Source organism: Besnoitia besnoiti, chromosome IV, assembly GCF_002563875.1.
Source record: "Besnoitia besnoiti strain Bb-Ger1 chromosome IV, whole genome shotgun sequence".
NCBI classification, from domain to species: domain Eukaryota; phylum Apicomplexa; class Conoidasida; order Eucoccidiorida; family Sarcocystidae; genus Besnoitia; species Besnoitia besnoiti.
This window is the reverse complement of record NC_042359.1, coordinates 542,019-555,009: the sequence shown is the minus strand read 5'-3', so window position 1 is coordinate 555,009 and position 12,991 is coordinate 542,019. Positions and strand designations below refer to the sequence as shown.

General features: G+C 57.7%; 2 protein-coding genes across 2 annotated transcripts; both read right to left on the bottom strand.

Moving 5' to 3' along the window:
- Nucleotides 1-390: 390 nt before the first annotated feature.
- BESB_052240 (uncharacterized protein) lies at nt 391-4,686 on the bottom strand (the record flags this gene model as incomplete). The annotated part of the gene is made up of 2 exons (XM_029363659.1): nt 391-1,515; nt 1,978-4,686. 2 exons carry the CDS (start codon nt 4,684-4,686, stop codon nt 391-393), a joined length of 3,834 nt encoding a protein of 1,277 aa, XP_029219582.1.
- A 2,043-nt stretch (nt 4,687-6,729) lies between these two features.
- On the bottom strand, nt 6,730-7,800 carry BESB_052230 (uncharacterized protein; the record flags this gene model as incomplete). Its single annotated transcript, XM_029363658.1, has 3 exons — nt 6,730-6,826; nt 7,256-7,318; nt 7,664-7,800. 3 exons carry the CDS (start codon nt 7,798-7,800, stop codon nt 6,730-6,732), a joined length of 297 nt encoding a protein of 98 aa, XP_029219581.1.
- Nucleotides 7,801-12,991: the final 5,191 nt, after the last annotated feature.

Genomic DNA, 12,991 nt, shown 5'->3' with positions numbered 1-12,991 from the left:
CTAGCACCACGGAATGCAGCGCAACACGTCACGCATCCGCGTTGCAACGTACACAGAAAAAGTGTCGCATGCCTCTCACTGCGCTCCGCGCCTGCAGCGCAGCCTGCGTGGCTGTGTCGCGGGCGCACCAGGGCTCGAGCAGCTCGGGTGTCCCCTGAGTTGGAACTTTCATGCGTGGAGCGACTTACGAGACACTCGCACACGAGAAAACCGCCACTCACGTGCCTGGTGCGCCTCCCTACCCTACCCTCTCTCCCTCTCCTTCACTCTGTCTATGTACAAGCTGTTTCCTCAGAGCCCTTTACCCTCGTTGTAGCTGTCTCGGTGGCCTGCGTGCCCTAAATCCTAAACCCTTTCTGGCGCCTGTCTCTTTTCTCTTCAATCGCGGCCCTAGGCTGCGCTGCGTCGGCGTCTCTCTCGCCGAGTCTGCAGCGCCTGGCGGACGTCGCTGAGCGCCTGCTGCGTGAGCGCGAGCTTCATTTCCTCCTCGACTGTTCTTTTGCGCGGCTTCAGGGCGCCCGTCCCCGCGTGTGCGCCGCGCCCTCCTCTGCTGGAAGGCACAAGAAGCTCGAGCTGCGCCGCGCCCGCCCCGATCCCCCCCGCCTGCGCGAGGACGCCGTCTGGCATGTGCGCCTGGTGGAGGCACTCGCGCGCGACCGATGAGAGGAGACTCGCGAGAGGCGCCTGATGCCCCGCGGCGTCCGCCTCTGCGCCGTCTTCTCGCCTGCGCAGAATGGAGTGCTCCATATCCAGGCGCGCAGCCAGCTGCTCGAGGGCGCGCGTGAGCTCGCCTTCGCCCCGCGCCAGGAGCCAGTCGCCAAACTGTTCGAAGACGCCTCTCTGTCTGCCCTCTGCGCGGCCAGCGAGCGAAGCACTCCGCGACGGGCTGACCGCCACGCCCTGCACCTCGCCTGGATCTGCTGCGCCTTCCACCTCCTCCGCTTCCTCTCCTTTTTCGGCTCTCTGTGTCGCATCGGGTCGCTCCATTCCAGTTTTGCCGCCCTCGCTGCGCGCCGAGACGACGCGCTTCGTCTCCCGCGCGCCGGCTGAGGGGGGGTTGTAGATACAGAGCTTGAGCCAGTTCAGGACGGTCGTGAGGCGCTCGGAGTTCTCAAGCACCGTTCCCTCGCCTTCCTCAAGTAGCGCCGTCTTGATCACGCGCCACAGCAGCTCGGCGTTCTCCACCTGCGCGGCTGAGACGAAGCCTGCAGCACGCGGGAGCGACGCCGACGCCGTCAGGCGAGTTTCTGTGGCTGCCGAGGCAGCGACTGCCGCCTGAAGTGCGTCCTCGCGACGGAGGGCGTCGCCGCTCGGCGCCTCGCGCGGGCGGTCGCCCTCAGCGGCGCTCGCGGCCTCGTCGCTCTCGCACCGAGCCACGCGCAGGACCGCATCCGTCCAGCGGCGTTTCAGCAAAATGAGAATCGCGCCGACCGCCGCGTCGGGTAACTGTGGCGCCTTGTGAATCAGGGAAAGGCAGAGATCCTCCTGAACCGCGAGCGGGTACATGGCAGTCGCCTGCAGCAAGAGGCACATGCAGGCGGGAAAACGCGCGAGGGAATCACATAGCGCACGCAAAACAAGGCGAGGCAAGCAAGAGAGGGACTCGAGATCGCATAAAGGAAAGCCAACCTGGAAGAGCGGAAGAAGTGGAGATATAGTGACCCCAGCGACCTCGCTCGACGGGCGCGCGGAACCGCAGAGAAGGAACAGCACGGATAAAGAAACAACCAAATCACTTCACCAAGGTCACACCAGCACGAAACGCTCAGCTGGTAGCTCTACCTCAGCTCTCGTTTCGGGGTGAGTTCGTCTCCGAGCGAATTCGCATTCAGGCATTAACAACAATAACATGGAAACATTTGGTACACCCTTAGGCATTCCGTGTGCCTGAGGACTCAGTGGTGCGTTTTTTCGCTTCAGTTAACACAAACTTTCTCTCCTTCGATTCGAGTATGCGGAGGATTTCCTCTGGCGTACCTGACTGAAGCATTCAAAGAGGACCTGGACGTCTTCCATGTCCCTCGCGCCCCCTGCTCTGCCTGGCAGCGCGCGGAACCACAGATATGAGCTGCCGTCCTCGTCGCCTTCTTTTCCTGTTTTGTCTCGCCGCCTCGGAGGCAGCATTTTTGGGTTTCGCGTGCATCGCAGCGCGTCCGCGGCGACCGTCGCCGTCGCGGCGGCGTTACCCCCGGACGTCAGGAGCGCGAGAAGGAGCTTCCAGTAGGGCTGAGGGCAGAAGCCAGCGGCGCCGAGCGCGGCGAAGACTTGCGGCCGTTCTCGGCGCGCGAAACAGAGGAAATCAGTAGCCAGGAGACAGAGCTGCTCCGCCTTCCTTTCTACCAGCCACGTGTGGCGCTCGGGCAGGCCTGCGGCGTGGACTGCAGCCGCTGCGGCGGCGTGCTGCGCCGTCGCCTCGCGGGAAGGCGTGTCGCCCTTTCCGCACGCCGCGCCTTCCGCCCCGCGTTCCTTCTTGCTGCAACTGGGTACGCGATGGAGGGCTGCGGCTGCATGCGGGTTGGCGTACGACAGCAGCAGAAACGAGGCGCGGAATGCCATCGCCGCGCGCGCCAGCGCCGAGAGCGGAGACGGCAGGGCGGCGACGCCGCAGAGCGGGAGCGCCAGGAGCAGGTAGGTGAGGAAGGCGAGCGAGAAGGGAGAGATCTCGAGGTCCCCCTGGTTCGGCGAGGGCAGCGCCGTTGTGTTCAACAAGCCGGTCAACGAAGGCAGAAGGCCCCCCCGGTGCCGCTCGTGCAGAAAGGCCGCCGCCCACACCAACGAGCCCAGACACGACAGCAACCCTGGCAGCGACTGCGGCAGGCTCGGACAAGAAGAGGAAGCAGAGGGCCGAGTTCCCGCGAGGGACGATCGAGGAGATGCCGAAGAGTGCAGCGTTCGCGCGCACGCGTCGCGCAAGGCGTCGAGGCTCCCGCCCACGACGGCACTCCAGTGCGCCTCGTCGCCGCATGGCGCTGGCGCGCCACGCGGCAGCGCAGCGTGGAGGTCGCAGCTCGTCTCCCGCGGAGCCAACTGCGCGTCGGGCGTCATCGGGACGAAGAGCTCGAGAATGCGTAGACACGTCGCCAGCACCGTGAGCGGTCCGACGGCGCGCGGGTCGTCGCCTCGCCGCTCGTCGGGCTCCTCTGCCGGCGTCGAGGCACCTTCCGCGTCAACTCTCCCCTCGCGAATATCTGCCGCAGCCAGCGCGACGCACATGCACCGCAAGAAGCCGGTAAGTGCGCAGAGCGTCCAGAGGGCCGGCGGGGCGGCAGCGGGGAACAGGACGGCCGCGGGCATGTCTCCTCGTCCCGCGGAGTCTCCGTCGGGCTCCACTTCGGGCTCCAGAGCCGCGGACGCGGCGTCGGCGTGTCCGCAGAGGCGCGCCGGGTAAGCTGTCCCTTTGGCAGCCGTGGAGTCGTCGTCCGCCGCCTCTGGGAAGACGAAGCGGCGCGCTTGAGGCGGGTAAAGCGGTCTGAAGGTGCGCTCCCACATGGAGCACGAGGCTTCGGCGTCGTCGCCCCAGAGGCTGCGCGCCGGATCGGCCGCGGGCCCCCCGCGGAGACGCTGGTGGAGTCCCACGTGGAATGCGCGCGACCGCGTCTTGAGCGTCGCGTGCAGCACGAGCGTCGATGCTTGCACGACGAAGTGGGCGCGCTTGCGCTGGATTTCGCCGCAGCAGGCGGCCAACACAGGCAGCAGCAACAGCCGCAGAGACGGCAGCACTAGCGAGGAAGACGCCAGACAGGCAGACAAACCGATGAACAACTCCCGCGGTTTGGCCGCGCGACTCAAGGCAGTCACCAGCGCAACCACCGGCAGCGAGAGGCACGAGGCTTCAGAGGACGAAGACGAAGAGTCAAGAGAGGCAGAATCAACAGACGAAGAATCTACAGACGAAGCATGGGAAGCGGAAGAAGGAGCAGGGCAGGGCGAAGGCAGCAGCGCAGAGGACGGCGACAGCGGCAGGGGGACCGTGACGCCGAATACTAGGGGAGAGGGAGGGGGCGGGTAGAAGCAGTGTGGCGCCGAGGTCATTGCGCGCCTTAGGCTGTCCGCGACGCTCGGTTTGGTCGCGCAGCTTAGAAGAAGGAGGTAAGGATTCTGCGGATTCTGCGTACTCGGGCGCGGCGGATGCGGCTGAGGCCAGTGAGAGGGCACGGTCTCCACACATCCAGAGGCTGCGCCGGTCTCGGCTCCCGCGCGCTGCGCAGCGAGGAACTCTCGCTGCGCCTCGGAGAGCAGGAAAGACGAGGCTTCGAGGAGGGGAGGAAGAAAGTCGCACGCAGCCGACGCCAGCGCGGGGGAGGCATCCAGATGCTGCAGGAGGAACCTGTAGAGCAGCTGCACGCGCGTCGCGAGAAGCGAAGGCGGCGCGGCAGCGCGCGTCTCCGTCACCGATCCGCCCACTCCTCCATCGGCCTCCGTTCGAGCCCCCTCCTCCGAGGGAGGCGAGGCAGGAGCCGAAGAAGAGGACGGCGCGGCGGAATGCGAATCCTGAGCAGGCGCCCGCTCAGAAGCGACTAGAGCTGCCGACCCCCCAGTGGCGGCGCCGCGCGCAGGAAGCGCCAGCCAGTCAGTCACGGCGTTGACTGCGGCATCTGAAGCCTCCGGAGAGGGCGTGGGAGAGAGGAGGTGCTCGAGCTCTGGGGGAAGTGCCTGCGGCACGCCTGCACATAGGGACGCTGCCATTGTGAACAAAAACTATACCGCATGCAAGGCCCAGAAAAAAAAAGACCGCTCGTGTGAGCAGGTGAGATGGCGCACAGGAGACGGGGCGTATAAAACAGGCGAAAAGTCCGCAACCGCGCAAGCCAGAGACAGGCAAAGAGACGATGGCGGTTGGAAGCTAGAAGGACGCAGCTGCGGGGCGGGCCCTTTGCTCACAATTCAAACGGGCGAGGCTCTCTTACTCTCTCTACACCGCCCGAGTGACTGAGAATGATACGAACAAGGCAAAGAAACAAGCTTGCGGCAGGCATGATGCTGAGCCCCCCAGTTCTGTCTGCTAGTGCCTGCGGCAAGAAAACAGGCAACACAGCGCCGAGCTCTGCCATCGAAGCTGCGTCTGGCCGCCGTTGACTTCAAGGCCTCGCAAAGATTACAACAGAACGTGAAAAGGCCCAGAGCCAAGTTCGACGATCAAGCGAAGTGCACAGGCTACAACTCGGGAAAACCGCTTGCCAGAGGGCTCGACAGAAGAAGGTCATACGCGACGGACAACTTGCTGCGGGTGGAATAACTCGCGCGCACTGGACTCGCTGGAGTAGCGAGCTGATGGCGAGCTGGATGCGAAGACACGCACAACCACAGCATGCCACTAAACGGCGTACGGCAGGTGAAACAGAAGGAAAATGGCAATTAGCACGTCTAGAGCGAAAAGGACAGAGCATCATCCAGTCCACGAGCATGCGCTGGAATGTGTGCGACTAGGGCAAGGGATCGCATGACAGGAAACGTGCTCCTGCACACTTCTGTCTTCCATCCAGGAGCTCGAAAGATGGACGGAAGGAATCTGCTGGCTTCCCTACCAACCTGAAAAGCGGAATGTATGCATGTGAAGCTTCAATCTGCCACGGTCAGGACGTGCGCATGCAACTGCATGTTGTTGACTCTGAAGTTCGGCGCATGTGGCTGATCGCAGCGAACTAATAACCGTTCTCTGTGAAGTCGCTGGTGCTTGAGCACACTCAGAGTAAGTTTCTAGTGTTTTTGCTCCGTTGTCTGATGCAACAAGCACCCCAGTGTGAGAAACAGTGCCGTAACTCCGCCGGCACGAGCCACGATTTCGAGACCGCCGTGAATCGTGTGAACGGGACGCAAACACCTGTCCCCTTACTCAAGTTTACAGTGCGTTTTGCGCCTCGTCGTCGTAAATCGTGCACACCTGTAAGTGACGGTACCTTCCCTACTGAATGAATGGCAAATCGCCGACGGAAGGTCCGGCCCCAGTTTGACACACGGCACCTGCAGCTGGCAAGTGGCAGAACGCGACTCAACAAACGTCGCAAACATCGTTACTGTTCGCTCTTCTTTCGGGTAGCCTCCAGTCGGCTCCGCGTGCTCACTCCTGGGGAACGTTTTCACTGTGTCACACCCAATAGCGCCATACACACTGAAGCGTCTGCATCGGGCAAGGAGGTGTGGCTATATACGGGTCGAGCACCGACAGAATGCAGTGAGATAACCAAATCAGATTGCTGGCCACGAGGGGCAAGACTTTAGATTCGTCATCACACTTCGGCCACCAGTTTCGGGTTCGCAGTCCTGAAAGGACTGCGACAGCTTGAGCTGAACGACCAGCGTCCCCAAGTCGTCGACACACCCTCTGATCTGCGAACGCCCGTAGGAAGTCGAAATGTTGGCAGCGCCTCTTCCACGTTGAGTAACCAAAAGAAACTTGTAGCAGGAACAACGCCGGCGGACCGAAGGTCATGCCGCAGGAAAAATAATGTTAGCAACGCCTCAAGTGTACACCTTTGGAGATCGCCAAAGCATCGAAGAGGTGAGCTGCGCGTACACACTGGTTTGGTGAACGAAAACGACATGAAAGAGAAGAACGTGTGGGCTTAAAACTGAAACATTCGTCGTTTCGTGGCATGGCAAAATAGAGAGGAAAGGCCGCTGTTTTCAGTAGGCATGCACAAGCCCAGATCCGGACGCACTGCTTCCTGGAGATCCATTGCCTGTCACACGAATCACGAAAGCACACCCGTTGCTCTCCTCAGTAGTGCGTCACTCAATGTGACTGGGACCTCCCGGCGGGTATTGCCTCTTGAGAAAGCGGTATTTCGCCAGTGCGACAAACTCCTCCAACTCGCCTCTCTTATACCTACGCGCACGCACGAGACACGAATACAGCTCACCTGTCGTCCTGTAAAGCAGGAATGTGCTTCCTACACGACATACCCCCACGGCGGCACGGAATGGTGTGCAGTGACTGAGGTACGTGCTAGAGAGAATAGTTCACATCATGGCTGCCGTTGTTCCGTGTGTCGGTTCACAGCAACAATGATATACGACGACTCCGCGTGCTACGGTGGGAAAGAGGTTGCGGCGTATGCTGGCTCAAAACTCTTCCCATGGTTCACAGGCGAGATGGTCCGACGCATTATTGCAGTCCTTCTCAAAGCGAGAGCGAGACGCTCCCGGGGCTACGTTGTTGCTTCTTCCATTTGAATTTACTATCCCATCATTCCACTCGCGGAGAATCCCCACTATCCTAACACAAATCCATTTCAAACTGTGTGCCGAATCCTACCTAAGACCGGCTAGCACACGCTTCGCCTCGTCCTCAGAGGAGACAGTGCTCCTCGCACGAATCCTGAAGAGTTACAACAACATACTTGGCTGTCCCTATTGACACATGGGATCACGGCACGAGAGCGCCGCCCCCGCTTGTCGCTGTTGGCATTCATCCTTAATCCAGATACATACGTGAGGTAGACGAGGCTAACTGTGGCTGACACTGGTTCTGGAGTGCGTATCTGGCTGTTTGGTGTCCGCATGAGCACACCACCGGTTCCTGGTGTCAGCAGTGCGTGCTATACCAGAGGCGCTCGCAGGTCGCAGGTATGTTAATTTGGCAGTATTTCAAACACAATGGACAGGTAATCTGCTTCCAATCGCGAGTAGGCCCTGCGGCGGAAAAATAATCTTACTCGCTCACCAGGCTTTGATAGTATTGATTTCACTCCTCTGTCCCTCCTCATTCAGCGGCGTTTGCTTGACTGTGTAGCACAGCGTCCTGAAAGTATTCAGAATCCGTTGACGAAATCTTGACCGTAGAATGTGAATCTCGCCCATGATTAGTAAATAGCGAAAATACCAGCGAGCAGCAAATGTACGGTTGAAGTGGTTGTGTCCCACGGACGGGCTCACACCATCCTACACTCAAGCATCCTTCTTCAAGACACTTTCGGTTAAAGAAGGGAATACCGCAGCAAATACACGCGCTCAAAAAGACGGAGTACGCATGCAGATGAAACGAAGTGGATTGTTTCGTGTTTTTGGCAAAAGGTAGAGGCACAGTGATGCGTGACTGAGTAAGTTCGCCTGCTAGGCAGCAGACACAAGCATGCATAATGTGACTTTTACCGCTTGAACACAACCGCTGCGTGAATCAATCTCCTAGAGTGAGCGGCTGCTAGACCTTTCTCATGCGGCTCGCGACGCACGCATCTGCCGTGTCACCTCTGCTGGCGGCTTCTCCCGGCTTGAAAGTTAGAGCCGTACAGGTGGGATCGGGACGTGAGTAGGTTTCATTCGATGAAACGAGGTTACCGCAAGTGCGTTTACGGTTCGATTCAGTTTCTTCGACGACATACAAACGCGCCAGCGTATTGGGAGCACGGGAACCGAGCATTCAGGTCTCCACTGATGTACGCCTCGAAGCGTACGCCTGCAATGCAGCACCAACACCAGCACCATTTCGAGGGATATCTCTGTAATAGCCCAGCCATTTAAAGGACAAAGGACCTGTTTCTTTTCTCGGCAGACCAATAGCTAAGACAGCGTTGAGATCGAATTCCGCAGGAACCACTGCGAAACAAATTCGATGTGGCACAACCGAAAGAGGTCTTTCCTTCCCCCCTAAATGCCTCCGCATCATCAGTTGGTCGGGATTCGGCAACATATGCTATCCGGGACTGCTGCTGTGTTAGCAAGAGAGTAGACAGCAGAGACATAGAGTTCGGTGAGCGCCGACTTCGCTTCAGGCACTCTAGCAACACGAAACGTACAGTCAACAACGACCGGTCGACAGAATCCCCTGGTCAAAACTGTTCGGCGAATGAGCGGCAAATGCGGGCACGCAAGGCAGCATTCGTGCCTCTGCTTCCCTGGGTTTCGGTAGGTGGCATACTGCCACTGAGGTTGAACGGTGCGCTCATAACTGCTGTCGTCATAACTTGCGGTGACAGATTTAAGTGAATACGGACATGAGTCTACTGGAATTGACAGTGGCTGAGGCCCCGTCTTAAGGTGCCACACACATCAGGTCTTTTGACTACCCGGGGATAACAAGGCCTGATGGCCAACGCACTCAGAGGGGACAGGGACACAAACAAGGTGAATACTGGGTTTTATGATGATCCAGTAGACCAGAGAACGGATAGGCGAGCCCGATTTCGAGCCTTCTCCTAACCGCTGCAGCAATGGAACAAACCGAGACTAACATCTTTGCCTCAGTGTATTCCCGGAAAACAGACGCTGGCCCAAGTGTCTCGCTTGTACTGGTGTTAGCCTGCCCTGCACGTTCACGTGATTTTGGCACGGCCGGGGCATTTTCCTGTAGTGCCTGTCGAGACGACCTCAGTTTCTTCGCCCCAATCTTTCGCGGCTACCGTTGCAATCGCACGATATTCGCCTGCACCAAGTAATTGGGGCTGATGGGTACAGCCACGACACGCTCATCCGTGATTACTGGCTGACCAACCTGCAGCGAATGGCCAACGCTCGATGGACATAACCACTTCGAAACCGGCACACTGAGATTCACGACAACTGGCTGCGCCGCGCCGTACTGCTGTGTTTCATTTCGCCAGCCTGATCAAGGTATCTACGAGAACGTACGATGGAGCATGTGGAAGTCGGGAGACTGCTGGTCTGTCATTTTTGGGGAATGATTTCACCGAACACCGGAGGCCACAGCAGCAACCCAGTGAGCACGGAGACTACAGTGGTACGCTATGGGTGCACAATCAGGTCCTCAGACAATGAGGTCCAGCACTACCTGCTCTTGTTCGGAGCATCACTGCCCAGCCGAGAAAATAGAAACACCCCAAGATTTCACGACTCGTCTGACCGGCCCTGACCAACTCTCCGGACCACCCACAAAACAGTCGGGAAGGTGGGAGTCTGTGACAACGCCGAATTGCGGACACGCATAACGAGTCCATAGCCTGGAACCGTATTAACACACCCAGAAGTTGCTTAAAACAAAAAGGCTCTGAGCACCGTATGCTGTACACAAAAACATGACACAGGGAGCTGAATAATAATCCTCTGCTCCATTACTGCATCGCACAAATAGACAAACGTCGTGCCCTGTCCCGACGGACTGAAGCCATGGAAATCAGTGGCCTCGGCCTTCATCGGTGTTGCCACATTAGCATGCTTGCAAACATCTCACCGACGCACAAAGGCTATCGCTCGCGTAGAAGTGCTTATCTCCACGTAACACAAAACACGCGTTCCTCACCAGCTTAGCCTTCGACATCATTATCACAGCAATCCGCTACCCCAAAGCCCGCTGATCTCAGTAGCCTTACGAAAGAGACACAGGACTCAAGCTTTTGTCAGCGAGAAAAACAGGATGGTAGGCAGGACCCCCTACACGTCTGGCCAGCCACATTCACATTTGCTTGCTGCGCTAAAACGAAAATGGCAGCTCGCATAAGGACTGCCGGCCCTCTACCGTTACAACAAATGAAGCACTCCCTTTTATGCAGCTGACGCCCGCCGCACGATTAAACGCTGAATTGAAGTGTCTTCCTGCTACGTGATATTGTCTTGCTTTTTGATATCGGGCAAATAATTTATCGTAGCCCTCCCTTCTGGGAGGCTCTGCCATTATACATCTGATGTGTTTAGGTCACGACAGCAGCCGGTGCAGAAGCTGCTTTGACATCTGGTTGCCGCTCGCTACCGTTGCTTGTCGTGTAATCCTCTCCTCTTCTGGAGGAGCCCGAGGGGCTTGTTGGCTTGCTGCTTGTCTGAGTCGTCCAGATATCCAGAGAAGACCTTGAAGCGCTCGTCCCCGAAGGTGAACCGGGGCCAGTGTGCCTGCCTCCCGCAGTTGCCGAGAAGAAGGAGTCATACGTATAGTTTGCAGGATCTGTGTAATAGTGGTATGGTCCAGCCACAGATACGGGAATCGCAGCCGCAGCTGGAGACGGGGGAACGGAAACCATTGCAGTTGCAGGCACTCCAAAACCCTTTTTCCGCTGTTTTTTCTGCATATCGGAGTCTGTAAAAAAACATTCAAGGCATCCAGTCTTCCCGGCAGAGCTTCATGTGCTGTTCCGTGGCGCTCTCCAGTTCAACGCGTTAACCATCTGTTACTAGAAATAGTAGTTGCATCTATGGAGAGAGGACTAACGGCACACGAGCAGAGAGAGATAGTAGTTATTCAGCAACCGGCAATGCAACCGGTGGACGACGGCTACCACATCTGAAACGTCTGAATACTAATGCTTTGCCCTAATGGTAACACCCGCACAAACGACGCCCTCACTGCAGCTACCGACTGGGGCGCCACACATACGGCAGCCTCGTCCCTGACGGCATAAGAAGAAGATAAGCGAACGCACAGGGCCAACCAGCCTTGTTACTCTCGGACAATTTTCCACTGCCAGGAAGAAGATGTTACCTGAAGTCCATCGACTTACGCAGTTTTGCCTCTTGCACCGTCCGCACTCTTTCCAGGTAAGCTTGCTTCCTATCTTCGTGAGCGCGATTCCTCCGGTAGAAGCAGACAGCAGTGACAGTGACAAAGAAAAGGAAAGTTCCTCCTACAGCAGAGCATACTGCTAGCCACACTAGTTTTTCTCCAGTCATGGTGAATGTTTTACTGTCCCGTCATCTCTGGAACCGCGACGCGCCGCCGATGCGAATGAGACTTCGCTCTCCACAAATAGAAGTAACTTTCGGCGTCAGCTTCCCCCGTAACACAACCGCCCGATCTCGCCAACAAGACGATCAGACACCGGAAAATGACGAATCCCTGAGATGCAGCAGATTCGAAAGCTGAAGTTTCACTCTTCAGAATAATGCTGATCAGACCTCTGCCCTTCGCTCTGCAAGTAACTGACTGAGTAACCGGCTCTCTAGAGCCGGGCGGCTATCAGAACGTGTATAGTGCCATGATGGCTCCTCGTCATGAATAAGCTGATACTGGATTTGGGGTCACAAAGACCGGTCACCAGGCAAAAATAGAGCTTCAACAGAACTCTCGACCAAAGGACAACCGCCTCTTGGAAGCAAAAGGAAACCTAGCTCGAGGCAGCACGAATGAGCCCGAGTGCGCATGTTCATCGTCAGTTTCGGATGCGGGAACACGAATCCGAGCTGATTTGGCCACACTTTCTTCTTGTTCCTATAGAGCGGCTCCCCGGGGAGTCGCGCAGAGACGAGCACCGAAGAACCAACATCAGCGTCTCAATTAGAGCGTGCAGACAGTTGAGAAAAGACAGCTGCTGCGCAGGTCATTGACGCAGGCTCAGCGTCCCCACATCGTCAATTTTTCAGAAGGATAGACGAAAACTCGCACGTTAATTATCCTTCGAGGGCCCTGCCAGGCTTCCCCCCAACCCCCCTAGCGAGGTGGCAGTGAGCTACCCGGTCACCCGGAAGAGAACAGCAGGGCGACACCCGCACGCTGCGGTGACTCAAAGCGGATCCGCTCAGCTAGCGCGCTTTGTGCCAGCACCGTGTGCCTATGTCGAACTCTGTAAACCAAGAGCAGTGAAATGTGGATAACTCGAGGACTTCTGTAGGCGGGGAAAGCTGAATCTGTCAAGGCGGTGTGGCGGACGTGAACCGATCTGGCTTCAGTCTCGTTTTGCGTCTGCAGAGATTCGCATCAGGGGCATGAGCGGGGGAGGTGCATTCCCGCGGTCCGTGTGCACTTCGCTGCAACGCCGCACTAGCGTTCTAGTCCACAGAGTACAAAGATAGGACGCCACTTGCTCGACAACCTCCCTTCACAAATGCTCCAACAGGAACATTCATCCTTTTCGTGCTCAGACGCTACTCATTTCTCAAGTACAATTTCGAACTGAGAAACCTACCTGGATCTAGGGAGACGAAAAGTCGTGCTGGCATAACGCGCCTGTTCTCAGGCTTTAGGAATGCCACACTCCTGCCACAGTGTGACGAATCCTGGTGCTGCTACGTGAGATGCTTTCCTGAGCCTTGAACAACAGCCGCTGATAGATTCGTACCACCACTAGAGCTCGGTGGTGTCACTGCGCGACGTGCGAGTTGAGCTGCGTCA